This window comes from Corythoichthys intestinalis, chromosome 1 (assembly GCF_030265065.1).
Source record: "Corythoichthys intestinalis isolate RoL2023-P3 chromosome 1, ASM3026506v1, whole genome shotgun sequence".
NCBI classification, from domain to species: Eukaryota; Metazoa; Chordata; class Actinopteri; order Syngnathiformes; family Syngnathidae; genus Corythoichthys; species Corythoichthys intestinalis.
This window is the reverse complement of record NC_080395.1, coordinates 17,848,432-17,870,326: the sequence shown is the minus strand read 5'-3', so window position 1 is coordinate 17,870,326 and position 21,895 is coordinate 17,848,432. Positions and strand designations below refer to the sequence as shown.

The window sequence follows — 21,895 nt, the reverse complement described above, 5'->3', positions numbered from 1 at the left end:
ATTAGGCCCTTATTTTTCAAATTTTGGGATTCTCTGATATTGCTTCATGTTGCAGGTCTTTCAGGGTTAATCGGCGATGAAAACTAGACGAAGATTCACACATTTTGAAATGACTAAAATATGCCAAAAACTAAGTTTTTCGTCCAAACCCTAAATAAGACAAAATTTAAAAGAATTGAAAATCCCGTACAAAATACAGGCAAACTGTACAACTTTAAAGGTATGGCGATACTCCACCCAACAATCCATTTGGCCTGAATTCAGCCATCACAGCAACCTGGGATTTCGTTTCTTAATATGGGCAGATACTCAAAACGTCCCTTCAACAAATTGTGGAGACTGAACCCTTATCACACTGTCCTCCATGTGCTTGTATGGCATGCTGGAAAATGTGCGGTATAAAAGACATTAAAAGTCACTTTAGCAACAAAGTTGCCAAACTGTTTTGTCAAATAACAAAAACAGTCTTCATTGCAGCTGTGTCCTTAAGGACAATGGAGTGTGAGAACAATTTGCATTTAGAAGGGAAGCAGCAGGGCCTGGGAGCAATAACAAACATCTCTAGCATCCCTATGAACCCAAAGCCTTCTCAACAACATTTAAGCCTCGTCTACTTACCTTCCTGCAAAGCGTCCTTCATGATGCGCGCCCCCCTGGGGGGCTCCGGCCCTCCGGACGACCTGAAGAAGGGCTCGGTTTGCCGGCAGGGCTCCTCAACGGGGCCGAAGCCCTCGCACATGCCCCGGAAGAGCCGCACCTTCTCCTCCAGCAGGGACATGATCTCAGAATCCTTCTGCTTCATCAGCTCTGAAGGAGGAAAGAGGGGAAAGTTTCATACTGCTGATACTGAACAAGCATCCGGAGGACATTTTGTAGTCATTTGTGCACCTCTCATCTCTTTGGCTTTGATCTCCAGTTGTCGCTTGTCGTCTTCGGTCTCACTGGGAATGCCTTCGTCCTCGTCCCGCTCCCTGCGCAGAGCAACAGCAACGTGTTTACTTTCATCCATCTTCTACGACTTATTTATACATCATCTCAGTCTCGTACTTCTTTAACTCGTTGGTTGCCATTGACGACGAAAAGTTTATTAGTAGGAGTGGGAACCTCTTGGTACCTCACGATACGATACAAAGCTGACGATAACGATGATCTGACGATATGGCGATACAACGATTATCGATACATTGGTCAGAAAATCATTTTCGGATATTCTACAAACAACTAATAAACAGAAAAACAAGCTTCTGCAGTGAATTGGAATGAGTTTATCACTAGTAGACGTCCAATCCATTTGAAGTGGGAGGCATGGTCGCTGCCACCCATTAACTCCCAGCCATTTTCACCGGAGCAACTTCCTTCGCTCCCAGCCGTTTTACTGGATTTTGACTGATTTTGCAAGGCCCACAGAAAATTCTGTTCTATTGCTATATACTAAACATGGAAAACACCAAAAGAAAGATTAGACTCTCTTCTTTCAGCAGGAAAAAAGTAAGTTCATATCTTTTTCCATTCTTTAGATATCAGCATTAGAAAATAGTTTAGCTTGAGCAATTTTCCAATTTTGGATGAAAAAAACAGAGAAATTGAGCTTTTTGTAAAAGCATACTTTTCAAACATAACTTTGACTTTAACACAGCTATTTTTTGCTTTTGTGACATCCCAAACATCTGAATAATGTTTTCCTTCTACAAAATAACATAAGCAACAAGACAATTAGAGCTTTTCATAGAAAAGTAAAAATTTATTTACACATAACTAAACTATTGAACTGAGAGATGACGCTATTCTGGTCGCGGCTGTATGGGCAGACGGGGTAAATTTTCCCTCACCACCGCCTGTCTATCTCATCAACATATATTTGTTTGAATCTTTCTTTTGTAGTGACCACTACCTTATAACAGAATTCACCTAAGGAACTTGTGTGGGGAAGGTGCCTTGTGTTTCACATCGTTCTCCACATTTTCTCATGCGTCCTACTTCTTCCAACTTCCGTTTCCTGACTATTTCTCTTCATTCATTTCCTTTAATGGTCCGATATGAGTTCTTACCAAATGCGCTACTGCCCTCCAGTGGCCAGTTTTATTGCTCTAAAATGGATTTTGAGTGTTGTGCTTTGGAGCGAACTTGCATCAGAACCAAGAGATGTCTCTTGTGGAAAAAAAACGTAAAAGACGTATAAATATGTTTTTGGGACACTGAAACAATTACCGTAATTTCCTGAATATAAGGCGCACCGTGTATAACGCGCACCCCAAATTTACTTGTAAAACCTAGGGAAAATTATTGTACCCGTGTATAATTTTAGAACCAATAAATAAAAGAATACAAGAAAACAGAGCTCGTCTACAGATACAGAAATGTCATTTTAATGACTGGTGAAACACAGCACCAGCATAGCACAATGGTAGTTCAAAACATTACCCTAAACTGACAAGATGTACGGTAATCATATAATTTGACAACTTCTCCAACTTACCAGAATCCAGGAGAAAACAAAACAGATGTGACTTTTCTTTTTAAGGCTGCTGTATAACTTGCTCGTTTCATCATGATGAATAAATGTTTCTTCCATGGATTGATACGGTAAAATAAAAGTGAGGATTTACGTCGGAAATCGGAAAGAGCGCATCACTGTACACTAGACTGTAACATAGGAACTATTGTTATTTGGGTTTGAGTTTCCCGAGGGACAGATATAGTTGACGGACACAGGAAGTCCGTGTTGTGTTACGTTTGTCATGGTCCGAGTTGCGGAACTGCAATAAACGTAGACTTAAATGAGTTCAAGAAACTAAATTCTGTGCTTTATGAAGAGTGAAAAAAGCAGAATTTAACACAGACGAAATCATTCGACCAATCAGAGTGAAGTATTACCGAAACAAAATGGTGCCGTCACGTACCGTAATGGTCGGCAACGGATCACTGCATACGTTTCTTCAACACAACATGGCGTGTCAATTAAAAAAAAAAAAAAAAAAAAAAAAAAAACGATCTTTATTTATATCTATCTATAAATATATATATATATATATATATATATATATAGATAGATAGATATAAATAAAGACCTTTTTTTTATATATCTATATCTATATATATATATATATATATATATTTCTGTCTCCATCCCTGTACCCGTGTATAATGCCCACCATGATTTTACAAGTTGATTTTGGGGGGGAAAAGTGTGCATTATATTTGACAAATTACGGTAAAATAGAACATATTTATACGTTTTTGGGAGTAAATGAGATAAAGTTAACTATGATAGACAGACGTAAAGGTTTGATCTTGCCAGAGACACTTGGACGTTGAAACTAAAATGCCGCATGCGTCAATCATCGTTTAACTTGTTAAACAGTTGCTGTGGCAACTCTGTTTGTAAGTGAGCAGCTTGAGCAGATTTTAGTGGACTAACTCAATAAAGCATTTAATAAAGACGAGCACTTTTCTTTATTGTTATAATTGGGTGGGACAGTAACATGTTTAAAACTTATCATAATTATTACATTTGAAGTGCTCAAAAACCATTTATTAAAATTTATATATACACATAAAAGTTTTTTTAATTATTGGGGGGGGAAAAAGTGAAAAAAAAACTAGGGCTGTCAAAATTACCGCGTTAACGGGCGGTAATTATTTTTTTAAATTAATCACGTTAAAATATTTGTCGCAATTAATGCACATGCCCCGCTCAAACAGATTAAAATGACAGCACAGTGTTATGTCCACTTGTTACTTGTGTTTTTTGGTGTTTTGTTGCCCTCTGCTGGTGCTTGGGTGCGACTGATTTTATGGGTTTCAGCACCATGAGCATTGTGTAATTATTGACATCAACAATGGCGAGCTACTAGAGGTGTGCAAAATTTCCGATTCTTAGATTATCCGCGATTCGGCCGTGGAAGATTCGAGAACGATTCACAAACATCCAAATTCCGATTATTGAAATATGCCAAGTAAAGCAGAAGTACGACACACTCAGCGCGCCTCGCGGTCTTCGGTCCGCAATTAGGGACAGCGCGAGAGTAGCTAAACATCATGCTTCTCATTACCCGGCCCCTCGGGTAACGCCAATGCTCAACTCACGGCTCTAGCTCAACTCATGCCACGAGATAAAAAAAAAAAACAACAACATACCTGACTGCTGCCGAAAAGCTGCTACAAGCCACATTATGTTACGGTAGATATCATTTATATAGGACTAGATGCATTATAGCTTCGGTATCGTTACCAGCACATCTACAAAAAACTAGATGCGGGCGTTAGTAACAGCCGCCATCTTAAAGCAGTACACTTCCCTGCAAGGCTGTTGTTGCGAACCTTCCAAGCGAACCTAATTAACTTTTTATCTAAAATACTCCTAAATCGGTAAAATATTGACTTGAATCTATCTTTAAAATAGTTTTAAAAATTTCACATGTTGAAAGTAGACAAAAGAGAAATTATGGAATAACAGGAGCAATTTTAACAACTTTAACGGTTAATTCACAACATTAAATTAATTGAAAGTAGTTTAAAGCTGCTGATATAGAATGGGGACTGGAGTTTTTTATTTACTGTTATTTTTGTATATTTGTTTACTGCTATATGTTAACTTGATACTGAAATAGTAGTTTGGTTTAGCCTGAGAGGATTTTTGAACAATTTTGGAACTAATGTACAAAACAAATAAAAAAAAAAAAAATTAAAAAAAAATGGAGTGGGGTGCATCAATAATCGTTTTATAATCGAATCGGAGCCTCTGAATCGTAATCGTAATCGAATCGTTAGGTGCCCAAAGATTCCCAGCTCTACGAGCTACTAGTTTATTTTTTGATTGAAATTTTTTACAAATTTCATTAAAACGAAAACATTAAGAGGGGTTTTAATATAAAATTTTTATAACTTGTGTTGACATTTATCTTTTAAGAACTACAAGTCTTTCTATCCATGGATCACTTTAACAGAATGTTTATAATGTTAATGCCATCTTGTTGATTTATTGTTATAATAAACAAATACAGTACTTATGTACAGTATGTTGAATGTATATATCTGTCTTGTGTCTTATCTTTCCATTCCAACAATAATTTACAGAAAAAATATGGCATATTTTATAGATGGTTTGAATTGTGATTAATTGCGATTAATTAATTTTTAAGCTGTGATTAACTCAATTAAAAATTTTAATCGTTTGACAGCCCTAGAAAAAATGTCTTATACGTATCTCTTTCCAATGCTAAATCTTAATAAATATATTGAACACACACACACACAGAAGAAAAAAAAGTGGGGGGGGGGGGGGGGGGGCTGCTTCGCGGTTTTTCACTTATCGTGGTGGGTTCTGGTCCCAATTAACAGCGAAAAACGAGGGTTCACTGGACTTCGGCAAGCCGCACAAAATGATGTAGGGGGTCACATCTGGCCCTGGGCTACAATTTCGATACATAGGTTTAAGCAGACAGTTTACTCAGACTGAATTTTATGATTAATTCAAGCAGAAATGAAAACAATTCCAAAAATTTACATTTGAAATGTGGGCTCAGCTGCACATCTAATCAGGCCACCTCTTAACAACTTGTTAGCATAACACTCTTGTGAGGGAGTTTCTCTGCTCAAAAACATGTATAAGTTTACTGTACGTATATTGTTCATATATACTACATCATATTTTTCCTCACAGTAAACTTGGTGCTCTTTTTTTTCCCCTTTTTTTTAAATCCCTGCTTTTGCAGTTTAGTTTTCTGTAATTGTGTTGGGCGGGAGTACTCACATGGATTGCATTGCGTCTTGAATGAGCTGCATCCAAGCGTTGCGTTCCTCCTTGGAGCTTGCCAGCACTTCCATCATCTCCGGTTTCTCGATGCCTGCGGTGATAAGGAAAAGGCCACGCTCCTCGTTGGCCACCTCACGCACAATCAGCTTCTGCAGCGAGATGACCGTCGAGCGCTGGTCCTATTGGGGTGGTGAGGTTTAGTTGAGACAGAGGGAGGGCCGAAGTGGATGAGGAAGAAGACAAATGACAGGAGAAGGGGACGGTGATGATGATGAGACAGTCGGCAGGAAATGAGTTGGTGAAGTGGCAGCCAGGGGAAAGGAAAAATGACAGGGAGCATCAAATGGGAGCAGGGGAATACAAAAGAGGGAATAAACAAAGGATGGAGAACAATAGGAAATGGTTAACGTCATTATCTACAGTGAAAGAGGACCATTAAATGAAATATTTTATAAAATCCACGAAGATTAGAACTATGGCAACAATCAATTTTGGTGGGTCGCTTCGTACACACTCTACGTCAATTCCAATTTCTTTCTATTTCTTCCATACGAAACCTCTGGAGAATGACACAAGTGACATACAGTATGTCACCACTGTTCGACAAAACAGACGCGCACGAGCAATGGCGGATGAAATCACATACATTTTCCTTCTTGATGCTGCACATAAAAAAGCGTGATGGCCAAGATCTTGTACGTCTGTAAATTCTACAACATGTGATGACGCGTTACAGTGCGCATGTGTGTTATGTCACGGATGCATTCCCTTCATATTCTGAGTCGCAAATGTTTTTGCAATATGAACGTCTACATGAAAAAAATCATAATTATCACAACAAAATTAATTGTGCCTCACACCCTGCATTGTTAGCTTTAGTTAGCTTTAGTTGATTGTAAGTCTAACGGCAGCTTGTTGGTGTTTTGTTTTCATCCAAAGTATTAAAAGTTTGCAAGATTCAGAAAAAAAATATACTAGAGATGTCCCGATCGATCGGGTCCGATCACGTCATTTTCAAAGTATCGGAATCGGCAAAAAAAATATCGGACATGCCTTTTTATATTTAATTAAATCGTTTTCTATTACAATATTTACCGCAATTAACCCATGCGCTGCATGACCCACTCACGCATTGTCGCGTTCAATCTATAATGGCGCCGTTTTACTTTTACCCATAAAGTATATAAAGGTAAAAGGCAGCGTAAAATGAGTAGAGTGAATTTTGGCAGCCTTTGGAGCCTTTTTTAAAATGGCTAAAGCCTTACAATTCCTCTCCCAACGAGTAGAATAATCGTGGGAAGCAATGTGGGGAAGAAAGGTAGTAGTTGATCTTTTTTTTAACACCCTCTGTTATTTCCCAACGCAGAGAAGATATATCAATTGGTACCACGACGCACAGTCATGGTTGCACTTCCCATCATGCATTTGGGCGGAAGTTAAATGGCTACAGTATCATTTACTGAAAGCTCAGCAAATACACTAGATGGCAATATTTAGTCACAATATACAAAGTCACATTTATCCTTTAAGAATTACAAGTCTTTCTATCCGTGGATCCCTCTCACAGAAAGAATGTTAATAATGTAAATGCCATCTTGAGGATTTATTGTCATAATAAACAAATAAAGTACTTATGTACTGTATGTTGAATGTATATATTCGTCCGAGTTTTATTCATTTTTTTCTTAATGCATTGCCAAAATGTGTATGATCGGAAAAAACTTATCGGGAATGATTGGAATTGAATCGGGAGCAAAGAAAAAGCAATCGGATCGGGAAATATTGGGATCGGCAGATACTCAAACTAAAACGATCGGGATCGGATCGGGAGCAAAAAAACATGATCGGAACAACCCTATACTGTACATATTGAGCATTTTCACTTTATGGTGCTACATTCTGCTTGCATGCAGCAGATGGCGATTATGTGTGAAACTCACTGTATAAATGTACACTATCACCTACTACAGGACTGGAGTACAACTGTATGGACCTGAATGTCATGCTATGGGATAGTTTGGCCTTAGCAAGGGCTACTGCTCCACTGCTCGAGTGTTTTTGCCCAAGGCTGCCCTCCAATCTACAAACATGTTATTTGTCTTTTAAAGGGCCTCCACTCCGAAATGGCTGGGCAATTTCGCCATGATGAGTGTGGTTTCTTTGCCGCAGGCCGCCACATTCCCCCTCCTCTTGCACACTCAGTCTGTGTGCACTAAGGTGGAAAAAAGCAGCTCATAGCGACATGAGACATGGCAGCTAACTAACATAATTAGTCCAGTAATTGTTTTTAGAATTATATAGTTAAAAAACAATGCATGTATAGTACCTGTACAGTGAGGAGCAGAAGTATTTGCACCACTTGTGAATTTGCAAGTTCACCCACTTAGAAAATAGGAAGAGGTCTGAAATTTCAATCATAGATGCATTTCCACTTATAGAGACGTAATCTAAAAAAAAATCCGGAGCTAAAATTGTATGATTTTAAAAATAATTTATTTCTAATTCATCGCCATCAATCATTGCATATACCGTCCTGTTCCCCTACCACAAGGTGTCCCCCAAGGTTCCGTTCTAGGTCCCCTCCTCTTCATTCTCTACATCCTCCCCCTTGGTCAGATGATCCGCAAACATGGACTCCAATTTCACTGCTACGCTGACGACATCCAAATTTACATAACCACACAACAAATCTCGCACAGCACCCAATCCACACTTCAAAACTGCCTCAGTGAAATTAATTCCTGGATGCAAGAAAACTATCTTCCACTCAACAGTAACAAATCAGACATAATCATCTTCGACCCTGCAGCCCACACCAGAACTGCCTTCTTCCACCTCAAGAACATAGCCCGTCTTCGCCCCTCCCTCACCTTCTCTACTGCTGAAACCCTCATCCATGCCTTCATAACCTCCAGACTTGACTACTGCAACAGCATTCTCTTCGGTTCTCCATCCAAACTCATCAATAAACCACAATATATCCAAAACTCGGCTGCACGCCTTCTCACCCGGACCCCCTATAGGAACCACATTACCCCCGTCCTCCACAAACTGCACTGGCTTCCTATTTCATACAGAATTCAGTTCAAAATCATCCTTCTCACTTACAAAGCACTCAATAACTTGGCCCCGCCCTACCTCACAGACCTTCTCTGTCCCCACACCCCTTCCCGTCACCTCCGCTCTTCTAATGGAAACATCCACGCACCGGCCAAACAAAGAACACACCGAACTAAGGGGGACAGAGCCTTCTCCGCTGCTGCCCCTTCCCTTTGGAACTCACTCCCAAAACCCATTTGTTCCTGTTCAGACCTTCCCACATTCAAAAAACTGTTAAAAACTCACCTTTTTAAACTAGCTTTTAACTTATAATTATTTTGTTTTGTTCTGTTCACGTTGTTTGCTGTTTCTGTTCCGACTGTAAAGCGTCTTTGCGCATTGGTAAAAGGGCTCTACAAATAAAATGTATTATTATTATTATTAATTTACTGGGGTTCATAAGTATTTTTAGCACTGACAAAATCAGTGCTAATATTTAGTGCAGAAGCCTTTGTTGGATCTCAGCGCTGCATTCGAAATGGTTGATGACAACATACTACTCAGCAGATTGGAACAGTGGGTAGGGCTTACTGACACTGTTCTTCAGTGTTTCACATCTTATTTACATGATAGGGATTTCTTTGTGTCAATCGGAAACCATCAGTCAGAACAAACTAAATTCACGTGTGGAGTCCTTCAACGGTCAATTCTTGGACCGCTATTATTTAACATCTATATGCTTCCCCTACCTCAGATTATAGAATGGTAAATGGTAAATGGTGTTATACTTATATAGCGCTTTTTCCACCTTTCAAGGCGCTCAAAGCGCTTTACACTATTTTGCCATCTACCTACTGGTGACGCAGCACCAGGAGCAACATGGGGTTACAGTATGATATCTCCTATCACACCGATGCAGATGACACACAACTCTACATATATTTCTGTGTCCCCATATGATTATAGTCCCTTAGTCTCCCTCAGTAAATGCATTCATCACATCAATGAATGGATGTGCCATAATTTTCTCCAGTTAAATGTGGAGAAGACAGAAGTGATCATTTCTGGCCCAAAAAAGGAAAGGTCAAAGATAAGCAGGCACCTTAGCACAATGTCACTGACAGCTAAAAATCAAGTCAGAAACCTTAATAATTATTGTTATTGCGTAATTATTGACTCAGACCTAAAATTGGATAGCCATCTAAAGTCCGTCACTAAATCTGCTTATTACCACCTAAAAAATATAGCTAGAATTAAAGGACTTCTGACTCAGCAAGACATGGAAAAAGTTATGCATGCATTCATTTTTTTTTAGCAGATTGGACTATTGTAACGATATATTTACAGGTCTTGATAAAAAAATCAGTCAGGAAGCTGCAGCTAGTACAGAATGCTGCAGCCAGAGTCCTCACAAATACAAGGAAACTGGACCACATTACACCGGTTTTGAAATTGTTACACTGGCTTCCAGTGAGTCAAAGGATAGACTATAAAATACTACTGCTCGTCTACAAAACACTTAATGGTTTAGATTCCTAGGAAACATCTAGACCCCTAAGATCGTCTGGAGCCGGTCTCCTGTATGTTCCAAGAAGAAGAACCAAGCAGGGTGCGGCAGCATTTAGTTATTATGCTCCTCACCTCTGGAACAAGTTACATGAAGATCTGAACTATGCTCAAACTTTTAGCTCCTTTAAATCAGGGGTAAAAACGCTTTTGTTTAGCACTGCTTATCCATAACTGTCTATATATTTCAATCTGTTTGCTTTCTATAAAGCATCCAGTGGGGCAATCCAACACAATTAGCAATAATACCTTAAGTGCACGAGGATGTATCGGTATCGGATTTTTGGAATTGGACAATATCGGTTACAAAGTCATTATCGAACAACTCTACAAAACCACTCAGAAAACCTTTCGCAAAATTAATTTTTCGTGTACACAAGGTTACGTATCTCGTGGGACCGCTGTATTTATAAATTTTGATATTAAGGCACTCTTAATATCGTGATTTTCTCTATGTGTGTGTGTGGTTGTTTTTTTTTAAATTAAACGTGTTTTTTTCCTGGTGAGCAGGCCTACCAGCATGGCAAAGAGGTATTTCTGGTCCTTCTCTTGGAGGAAGACCAGGACGTCCGACAGGAGCAACGCGTGAACGTCTGTGGAAAAAGAAGGTGTTGTAACACTTTTTCATCCTACTATATAAAGATGTTTCACTACCTTTGAGGCGTCCCTGGTTGCTCTTGAGCTGCAGCGCTCCGTCGTGAACGAGGCGTCGCCGCAGAAGGTCCTCGCGGGCGAAGATCTGCCCGCTTTTCATCATCATGATGGACTTGCTGTCGGTGCGGCTGTGGAAATCCTTTAGGCGCCGCTTTTTGTCGTGTTCGTTCACGCGGCCGTCCACGCCAGCAATGGCTTCTTTTACCAGGCGTAATGACTCAGACAGGTCGTCGTAGTCGGCGTCGCCCTCTGCGCACGGAAGGAAGCAGTGAGCATCCAAGAAATAATTTGCTTACTCTCTGGGTAATTAAAAAGGAGGAGTTATTACTACTATTCCTAACAGTAGAGGTCGTTTGCACAGAGCAGATAGAATATTCTATACTGCTGGGGGTATCAAATGCTGGCAGGCACGTTGTAGCTCATTCATACTGTAGATACCAAATCACATGCTTTTATTTTGACATTGGCGGCGTAAAACAAGATTTGAGTGATTGAGTGCATGCACTGCTGCACTTAGCTCACTTACGTGTCGTGTCCACGGTTAAATTGGTTCATTCACCCCCTCCCAGTCAAAATGGATTGGACGCTTAGCACCGTCAGCGGCAGCCAATGAGTTAACAAAAAAGTGAGTCAAATGCCCCAAAACCAACAGGAAGTGACACCAAATCAATAAAGATTAACCTGGAAATGCCCCAAAATCGCCCGAAAAATCAACGGGAAAATGACCGAAAGTATCTTAAAATTATACGGAAGTGACGCAAAATTAGCTAATTGCCTGCCATTGACAGTGATATATGTCCAACTCAATTAAACTGGAAAGACTAGCTGTGATTACTCATCTTTCAGTGGCATTAATGGCGCTCGAGGTCCAAACCATTTGGACTGAGACGTCAAGCAACGTCAACAGCAGCCAATGAGTTAACAAGGAAGTGACCCCATATTAGGGCTGCAGCTATCGATTATTTTAGTAGTCGGCTATTCGATTAACTATTTAGTTCGAATTATCGAGTAATCGGTTAAGGACCATAACAAATTAAAATACTTGAGCTGAGACTCAAATGGTATAAAAAAAAAAGAGGATCTATGTACAACAAAAGAATAAGTTGGCTAGCTTAAATGCTATAAAATGCTAACTTCTTTTTTTTACAATGCTCTTAACAAATGGTTCAGACACATATTCCCACAAAAATGGCTAAATATACCACTAAACCAAATTGCGAATGCATTAAAAAACATTAGCTCAAACAAAAACCTTGCTTATGTTGGTCTTAACAGGAAGCAGATGGATTCAGCCATGTGAAATGAGATAGACTAGAGGGCCATGTATCCACCCAAATTAATAAAACAAAATACAAACAATTCTAAAACAAACCATCACAAAACCACTTTAAAGAAACGAATACTCGAAGCAGCCAAATTTAATTCGAATATTTTTTTCTAATCGAATACTCGAGTTAATCAATTAATCGTTGCAGCACTACCCCATATTACTCCAAAATCAAGGGGGTGCAGTCCGGAAATGCCCCAAAAACTGGAAATTTTCCAAAATTTACAGGAAGTGAACAGTAAGTATCTTAAAACTAGATGGGAGTGACACGAAATGAACTCATTGCCTGCCATTGACAACGATAGACGTTCAATTCACTTCAACTGGACTGGCTCTAAATGCTCATCCATAGGCTTCACTATCAGTTGACGAGACAGCGCCTACAGACTTTGCGCTGAGGCTTCCCGTAGGGGGTTGGGCCAGGCAGATTGTCATGCCGGCGTTCACTGCCATAAACCTACGCTGCGTTCTAACGACAAATTTAGATGGAAACATGACAGACGTTTTAGTGCATACAAGCAGGTGTCTCGAGAGGGATTTGGTCAAGGATTCAAGGTCATTATTATATAAAATAGTACAATGCATGCAATAACAAACGTTGTGAAAAAACTAAAATAAATGGAAAAAAATTAGCGTAACATTAGCTTGAAATATTTACATAAAATGAATGATAACTGCCCGTTTTTTTTTACAAGGGCCAGATAGCCGGGAAGACGTGCTGAGGCAATAGTGACATCGGAATTCAACCTAAATAAGTTCTGATTGTATATAGAAAAATGCTAATTTTGCTTTTGTTGAGTAAAATTAAGATAATTCTGCGTGCTTTCCTCAAGTATCAAATTTCATCGTCCATTTTCCATGCCGCTTTTTCCTCACAAGGGTCGCGGAGGTGCTGCAGCCTATCCCAGCTACAGTGGTATAAAAAAGTATCGGAACCTTTTGGAATTTCTCACATTTCTGCATAAAATCACCATCAAATGTGAGCTGATCTTTGTTAAAATCACACAGATGAAAAAAAACTGTCTGCTTTAACTAAAACCACCCAAACATTTTTTTGAGGATAGGAACCAAACAATGATAAAAGGGGAAATAGTAAGTGAGCCATCACATTTAATATTTTGTGCCCCCCTTCCCTTGGGCAGCAATAACTTCAATCAGACGCTTCCTGTAGCTACAGATCAGTCTGGCACATTAATCAGGACAAATCTTGGCCCATTCTTCTCTACAAAATTGCTTTAGTTCAGTCAGATTCCTGAGATGTCTGGCATGAATCGCTGTCTTTAGGTCATGCCACAGCATCTCAATGGGGTTCAAGTCCGGACTTTGACTTGGCCACTCTGAAACGTGTATTCTGTTCTTCTGAAACCATTCTGAACTTGATTTACTTCTGTGTTTTGGATCATTATCTTGTTGCAGCATCCGTCCTCTTTTTAGCTTCAACTGTCTGACAGACGGCCTAGTGTTTTCCTGCAAAACATCCTGATAAACTTTCATTCTTCCATTAATGATTGCAAGTTGTCCAGGCCCTGAGGCAGCAATACAGCCCCAAATCATTATGCTCCTTCCACCAAGCTTCACGGTGGGGATGAGGTGTTTGATGTTGGTGAGCTTTTCCATTTTTCCTCCACACAAGACGTTGTGTGTTACTCCCAAACAATTCAATTTTGGTTTCATCAGTCCACAAAAGTCTGTTGAGTGTCCACAGACAATCTAGGGTTCTTTTTTACCTCACTAAGTATTCTGCGCTGAACTCTTGGCATCATCTTTGGTGGACGGCCACTCCTTGGGGGAGAAACAATATTGCCAAACTCTCTCCATTTGTCGACAATTTCTCTGACTGTCGATTGATGAACATCCAGAGATGTTTTTTTTATCCATTCCCAGCTTTATACAAATCAACAATCCTTGATCGCAGGTCTTCAGACAGCTCTTTTGACCGAACGATGATGCACATCAGACAATGCTTCTCATCAAGAGAATTCTTACCAGGTGTGTGTTTTATAGTGGACAGGGCAGTTTTAAACCACTCATCAGTGATTGGGCACGCACTTGACTTAAATTGCTTGGTAAAAATTGGTTTCAATTGCTCTTTAAGTCTCCTTAGTCAGAAGGCTCACTTATTTATTCCCCCCCCCCCATCTGTCATTGTTTGCATGCTAACCTCAATAAAATATGAAAACCTCTAAATGTTTGGATGGTTTTAGCTAAAGCAGACACTGTTTTTCCATCCGTGTGGTTTTGACAAAGATCAGTTCACATTTGATGATGATTTTATGCAGAAATGTGAGAAATTGCTTTTTCATACCACTGTAGATATGAAAATTTACAGTTGTAGGTTAGTCTATTCAGATTATAGTTTTGCATTACACTGTACACTAGCAATTAGTTAGCAGACTTGTTTTAAGCCAGTTTGAATGTTTTGGTGTTTAAGTGCACAATGTTAAATTTCTTCTGTTTTTGTGTGAGTTTTTTCTTTAGTTTAACTGGGAGTGACAAATAGCTTGAATCAAGCATGTTTGCCCACAAATCGATGGGACTCACTGTGAAATATGGGCCTGTTTAGTTGAACACAATGCAATTACTCTGTTGTATGAAATGCAATGCCTGGACACATAGGCTCATTGTATTTTCTACTATCTAGAAGAGCCTTTTTTTGTGGTTCCTGTCACTATACGTCGCTGGTATTGCTACAGTAGACTTCAGTCACGGTATTTGTCTGACCTGTGGTGTGCTGTAGGATTCTCTGTATTAGCACGGGATACTTGGTTATCCTCTGGGTCACCAGCAGGATGCATTCTGGGATGCCGAGACGCCGAACAATGCTGCTGCTCATCTTTTTCTGAGGATCGAAAACAACAGAAACCTCAATTATTTTGTCAAAATGTATTCACTGGCACTACCTGAAAAGTTTTGCCCACAACTACAATGTTAATCTCTTAAGAAGAAGATTGAAAATGGACGTACTTTGATAAAGGCCTTGAAGCGTTTGTCTTTGGTCAGAAGGTCCTTGTACAGGTTGACGGCCTCGTTGTGACGGCTGCAGAATTTCCCGTAGGTACTCTTCATGCTTTCACTGTTGCATCCCGAGAACTTTACAAACAATGGGTTGGAACTCATAAGTTTAAAGTTTGGGGAGAATAGCAGAACACAGTAAAAACAACTACTAACAGCACACTAGATACAGTACCATAAAATTCAAAATACCGTATTGGCCTCAATATAAGACGGTGTTTTTAGCATTGAAATAAGACTGAAAAAGTGGGGGTCGTCTTATATTCGCGGCCTAGACATTATACCCATTCACGACGCTAGATGGCGCTAGATATCATTGAAGCGATGTTCTGTCATGACAGCTCTGTTACTCTCAAGTTTAACCAGTTTGCATTATTTTATTGCAATGTTTATCCTTATTCAGATTTGCTTCAAGACTACAGACTTCTTTTTGATGGTTAATACAGTTATTGCAATTTTGTTGTTTAGACTTCTTTTTGATGGTTAATACAGTTATTGCAATTTTGTTGTTTATCACAATAGATTGGTTTATTTACATTTCAAAAACCAGAAGCTATTCATTTACGAATGTGATTGCACTTTAGTTACATATTTAAATGTTCAGGTATTAAAGGGTATTACAACCCCTGTGGAAATGCTAATATTCCATCATTTATCCATAAACGCATGCCTTTTGGATTCATATCATGCCACTTCGTGTAATTACACACATCACAACACCAAGAAAATGATAGAAATTTGGATCGATTGTCAACCTAAAGTGACGTCACAACAAGGAAACAACCGGCTCAGTGCTTAGTACTGAATGGCGGCGATGATGGCGGACAATCTTGTTTCGAGTTGCAGCGACGAATCCGACAGAATGAACGTTCTTCTAATGGTGACGAGGAGAGTTAGAACCTTTCTTTGGTGTTTTGGGTTATCAATTTGAGCCCAAACGAAAGCCAATGCAGCCTAATGAAAGGATCATTGAGGGGAGCAATCACAATGATTAAACACCGGCAACAGATCGTGTGGGAAACACCGAATGGTTTGTTTTGCGTTTCTTTGTGAAGCTGATACACCGTGACCGCAAAATAAACTAATGTATAGAATAATTATCATTTATTGTGCTATCATAGGTTTTTGCTCTGTCAACAGACTAGGCATGTGCCAGTATGAGATTTTGACGGTACGATAACCGTGAGCAAAAATACCGCGGTTTTACGGTATCACGGTATTGCAATTATAGCTCCGAAATGTGTTATTTTGAGAGGTATGGGTTAAAAAAAAAAAAAAAAAAAAAAAAAAAAAAAAAAAAAAAAACTTTTTTCCGGGATTTTTTTATTTTTCAGAAAATATTTGCAAATTGGAACATGAATATTCTGTTAAATAAATAAACAAAAAAATATTTTAAATAAAATTTAAATAAATAAAACTTATAGACTACCCACAGCTCAGGTTGCTCAAGATTGGAGCAAGAACTACAGCTATAAAAAAGTAAAAACACTTCTAAATAAAATTGAAAAACATTGACTGTACTATTTTTTGTTTTTGTTTTTTTTGAGTGGCAAAAGCTCAAGTGAAGTTTTGCCATTTTCAGCCACTGTGTCAACTATAGTCTACATGTCATGCTTTTGTGTTAAAAAGACGAAGAATTCATAAGTTAATAAATTCAAGATGGATAAGTTAGTTAAAATGTGAATGTTGTTGTGTAAAGGTTTCATCTAAAAACACTGGGAGTGAGACCTCTCCTTGTCCAGCGAGCGTACATTTGTGCTTAGGGCAAGATCATCTGTCGTAATTAGCGATCTTTGATGTTATCCCTTTTCCTTCATTCAAGCTTGTTTCTCAGTGGCCGTGAGATTTATAACCTCGACGAAGTGGCTCTCCCAGTTAAGACTAGGCTAACATTCGTCTTTTTAAGTTTTTAGTTCATTTGTATTTTGAATTTGAAAGGAAAATGTGTGTTTTGTTTTTGGCGAACTTTTTCATGGATTACTTCCTCACATTCTGTTATGCTAATGAAGCTACTCACACATGTGAAATACTATTGTACAACATTTTAAAACTGTATATTTCAGTTACCATGATTTGAGACCTCCATAAATTCAAGAAAAGTACGCCTTTTGTTTGGAGTGTTTCTTTTTTGGTGCTTAGCAGAATAGCGTCACTGACACACACACATCAACAACCGGCGAGGGAGGGGTGAGCGCTGCCGCTCCAAGATACTTCTGGCTGCATTTTTGAGACTTGTAAAATAGCGAATACCGTACTACGGTATGACGGAAAATTTTAGTGGTTTTGAAACCGTGACGTTTTCATACCACGGTAAACCTTGAAACCAGTAACCGGCACATGCCTACAATAGACACAAAATTGAGTGGGATTAGAGGATTTGTTCTATATATTTTACGAGCGATAATTTATACATGTGTCCAGTCCTATATCCAATGCGTGATATGTTTTTATTATCAAAGAGTACTCACTCTGGCCATTTTGAGCTTGGCTGCTCCGCTCCTTTGGTTAGCCTGGGGTGGTGGGGTGGTATCATCAGAGGCAGTCATCGTCCTCTTTCTTGATATCTCGGGACATTTAGGTGGCTGCGTGTGTATGGTGGGCACCTCATCTGCTTTTTAGCAGCAATTTCTTAGCAAAACCTGATTTCATTTGTCCGTAGTTCAAATAGCTTTCAGGTGTAAAATGCGCACGACATAAAACCGTGCCGGAGGCTGGGTCTGCAAATTTAGCCCTTAGCACGGACGAACTTTACTCATTTTCTGCGTAGTGCAGCTCTTTTTCTCGCGTTCGGGAACTCATGGATACTACATTGCGACAAATGGCTACTTGTACACCACATAGCATGACAGGTTTGAACCATTTTAGCAATTTTTTGATAAAACACGAACGCAACTCTCTCGTCGATAAACAACGATGGCACCTGCCTCGACCTTTTGTTTCCTTGTGGTAACGTCTCCGTCCCATTCGGCTGTTTCCGGAATACTGTTCGTAATTTTCGATCTATTTTCGATAATTGCTCATTAATGTGATTTATTTTTTTGTTAACTTTATTAATATTTCTTATCTTGCGACATAACGGTTCTATTGACGTCTCAAAGCCCCTTAGTATTAAAATACCCTTTAAGATTTGAATGAGGCAAAATAACATTCTTTTTCTCTCAAATATATTGTTCTAATCATTTGTTTCAGATTACTGTAATTATTTTCTGTATAAAAATTAATTTGGTGTTCAAAAAGTTTTTTTCAAACTTTGAGTCTTGAAAAAGAGGGGGTCGTCTTATAATCGGGGCCGTCTTATATTCGGGCCAATACGGTAGTTCGTGTGAAAGAAAAAATTGGTTTTGAATTAATAATCACTTAATTATTTAAGCAAAATTTGCTGTCAGCGTCTCCTAGTCAAAATGGATTGGACATCTAGCGCACTCAAAGGCAGCCAATTAATGAATGAAATGAGTGCCTTATAAAGTGTGCAAAGTTGAAATGTAAAAAAAGAGCGCTTATGACAAGAGTCACATTTTCGAGGACGTCCATCTCTCTCACCTGGCTGAGGAGGATATCCCCTATCCTGTGCACGACGACGCCCTGCTCCGAGCGCCCGCCCTCTGGCAGGCTGTCGCGTTTCCTCTCCAACATCCGCAGGAGAAGTTGCGTGTGGAAATCAAGCAGCTCGTCCAAGGCGGGGAAAAGCCGCTCTAGGATCTGCGGCTCCAGCTGCAATTCCTTTTGCAGACCTTTACTGTACACCTCCGACATGATGCGCAACGTGCGGAAGTGGTGGATCTCTGTCTGCATCAGCTCTGCAATAAATCAAGAAGTCTTACATTTTATTTTCTAGAGAGACGATTGATATGTGGTTTCAGTCCGAAACACCTTTTTACTGAAATAATATTGTTGAAGCCGGGGGGTTGCGTTGGCGGAAGCAAATAGTTAGCTTACACTCCTCTTGCTAATAAAGGCAACATGCCTGCTGAATGAGGGTGTGTTAGCTTGTCGCAACTATTAGCATTAGCACCCTTTGAGAGCTAACTAAAAAGATAAGCCCCTTCCAAGGCATCTCCAATAGCGTACCGCACGAATGCTATTTTTAGACTGTATTTTAGACTGTGACGTCGCCATCGTAACGCGGAAGTGGGTCATTATAGACACGCCCTCGCATACAATCCATGTTATTTCTACTTGTTTTCTCCGGTAATCTTTCAAAAAAGAACATGCCGAGTAAACACCGTTGCTATGGAACTTGTAGAAACGACTCTAGACATTACGACATATGAAGGATGTTTTCTTCATACGTTTCCCAAAACCAAACTCGGAGGAAAAAATGTGAAGAATGGATTCATTTGTGGGAATGTCCAAAAGACCAGTAGGGTAAAGACATTCATATTCCATATGCAGTAAACATTTTGTTGGGGGCCATGGTCCTATAGAGGACGAAGAGGTAAGAAATTTTGATATTTTTACTTATTTTTTAGCGTGGCGGTTTGCCGTGCTGCTTCTGTCTGACAATGAATGACCTGAAAAAAATTAAAATGTTATCTGATTGCCACTACTGTTACCTTTTCTGTTGTAAAAAAACTTTAGTAAGGGGGAAGTGTAAATAAATTATAGAATTAAGATTTGTTGTTAATGAAAAAATTAAAAGTGTTTGTTGGCTGTCACTGAGTAGCATTTGCGATTGCTACACAAAAATAGTAGTGCTGTCAAATTTATCGTGTTAACGGGCGATAATTAATTTTTTCAATTAATCACGTTAAAATATTTGACGTATTTATCGCATGTGCGGTCTGACCCGCTCATGCATTGCCTCAAACAGATTACAATGACGCCGTTTTTTTGCACATTGAGAGCTAAGAGGCAGAGAAAGGTGAGTGGACAGAGGCGTTCATTGGACCGTGCCGTTTATTGGCATAAGCTTCGGCAAGTCCTTCACAACAAACATAAGTATCATTTAGTGAAAGCACAACAAAAATAATATTCCTATCTCTCAAAAAAAATAATGTTCACAAAAAGAAAAGAGAACTGGCATTCCCAATCAAAATAGCTATGCAAAATACACATAAAACTTACTCAGACTTTGGTCAAACTCTATTCAAACATTTCGTTTAGCTCAACAAATACACTGGATGGGAATATTTAGTCACAATATACAAACTATCAGAGGTCTCATATGTTGTGAAACCAGCAGTCAAATGACCTAAAGTATAATGGCTAGACAAGTAAACAGGGAACTACGGCGTCAGTCGAGGGACAAAACACACTCATTGACTTCATTTCTAAGTAATTTAAAACTCGCCATTGACACCTTGTGGTGTATTTCAGTCACTACCTTACGTAGTTAAAGACACTGTGGAAGAACGGCAAGGAGCCCATGTGACGTCACCGCTCGACGATGTCAACAATGGCGAGCTACTGTTTATTTTTTGATTGAAAATTTTACAAATTTTATAAAAACGAGAACATTAAGAGGGGTTTTAATATAAAATGACTATAAATTGTGCTAACACTTATCTTTTAAGAACTATAAGTCTTTCAATCCGTGGATCCCTTTAAGAGAAAGAATGTTAATAATGTTAATGCCATCTTGTGGATTATTTGTTATAATAAACAAATACAGTACTTATGTACAGTATGTTGAATGTGTATATCAGTCTTGTGTCATATCTTTCCATTCCAACAATAATTTACAGAAAAATACGGCATATTTTAGAGATGGTTTGAATTGCAATTAATTACGATTAATTTTTAAGCTGTGACTAATTAACTCGATTAAAAATTTTAATCATTTGACAGCCCTAAAAAAAATAGCAATAAATAGCTATGTAAATTTAAAGGGAATTTAAAGGGTAAAGGGATTTAGCTAGGGTTATAGATATTAGAGCGCTTATTACTAGGGCTGTCAAATTTATTGCGTTAACAGGCGGTAATTCATTTTTTTAAATTAATCACATTAAAATATTTAACGTATTTAACGCATGCGCGGAATGACCCACTCACGCATTGCCGCAAAGATACTACAATGGCGCTATTTTACGTATATACAGAGCTAAAAGGCAGCGTCAATTGAATGGACTAGATACAAGCATTCATTGGGACCGTGTTTAAAACTGGCAAAAGCTTTGACATCTCTTCCACAACAATTACATCTATTGTGGGAAGCGACGTGGGGTAAAATAACAGGAGTTGATCTTTCTCTTAACAACCTGTATTGTGCCCAACGTAAAAAAGATATACCATTTGCAGCCACCACACACAGTCATGGTTGGCCCACTTCCCATCATGCATTTGGGCAGAACAGTTAAGGGGCTACAGTATCATTTCCTGAAAGCTCAACAAATACACTAGATTGCAATATTTAGTCACAATATACAAACTCACATTTATCCTTTAAGAATTACAAGTCTTTCTATCCGTGGATCCCTTTCACAGAAATAATGTTAATAATGTTAATGCCATCTTGTGGATTTATTGTTATAATAAACAAATACAGTACTTATGTACAGTATGTTGAATGTATATATCCGTCTTGTGTCATATCTTTCCATTCC

At 38.9% G+C, this 21,895-nt stretch overlaps 1 protein-coding gene across 9 annotated transcripts in view; it reads right to left on the bottom strand.

Moving 5' to 3' along the window:
• The window catches only part of LOC130921629 (A-kinase anchor protein 13), a 276,582-nt gene that overhangs the window by 29,975 nt on the left and 224,712 nt on the right, over positions 1–21,895 (bottom strand). For all 9 annotated transcript variants that reach the window (XM_057845733.1, XM_057845759.1, XM_057845767.1 and 6 more), the window contains 8 exons: positions 18,894–19,150; positions 15,306–15,431; positions 15,063–15,180; positions 11,015–11,263; positions 10,877–10,953; positions 5,753–5,934; positions 889–971; positions 619–807 (listed from right to left, as the gene is read on the bottom strand). In XM_057845733.1, the coding sequence (XP_057701716.1) occupies positions 619–807; positions 889–971; positions 5,753–5,934; positions 10,877–10,953; positions 11,015–11,263; positions 15,063–15,180; positions 15,306–15,431; positions 18,894–19,150 (1,281 nt within the window). The remainder of the gene's footprint in view (positions 1–618; positions 808–888; positions 972–5,752; positions 5,935–10,876; positions 10,954–11,014; positions 11,264–15,062; positions 15,181–15,305; positions 15,432–18,893; positions 19,151–21,895) is intronic.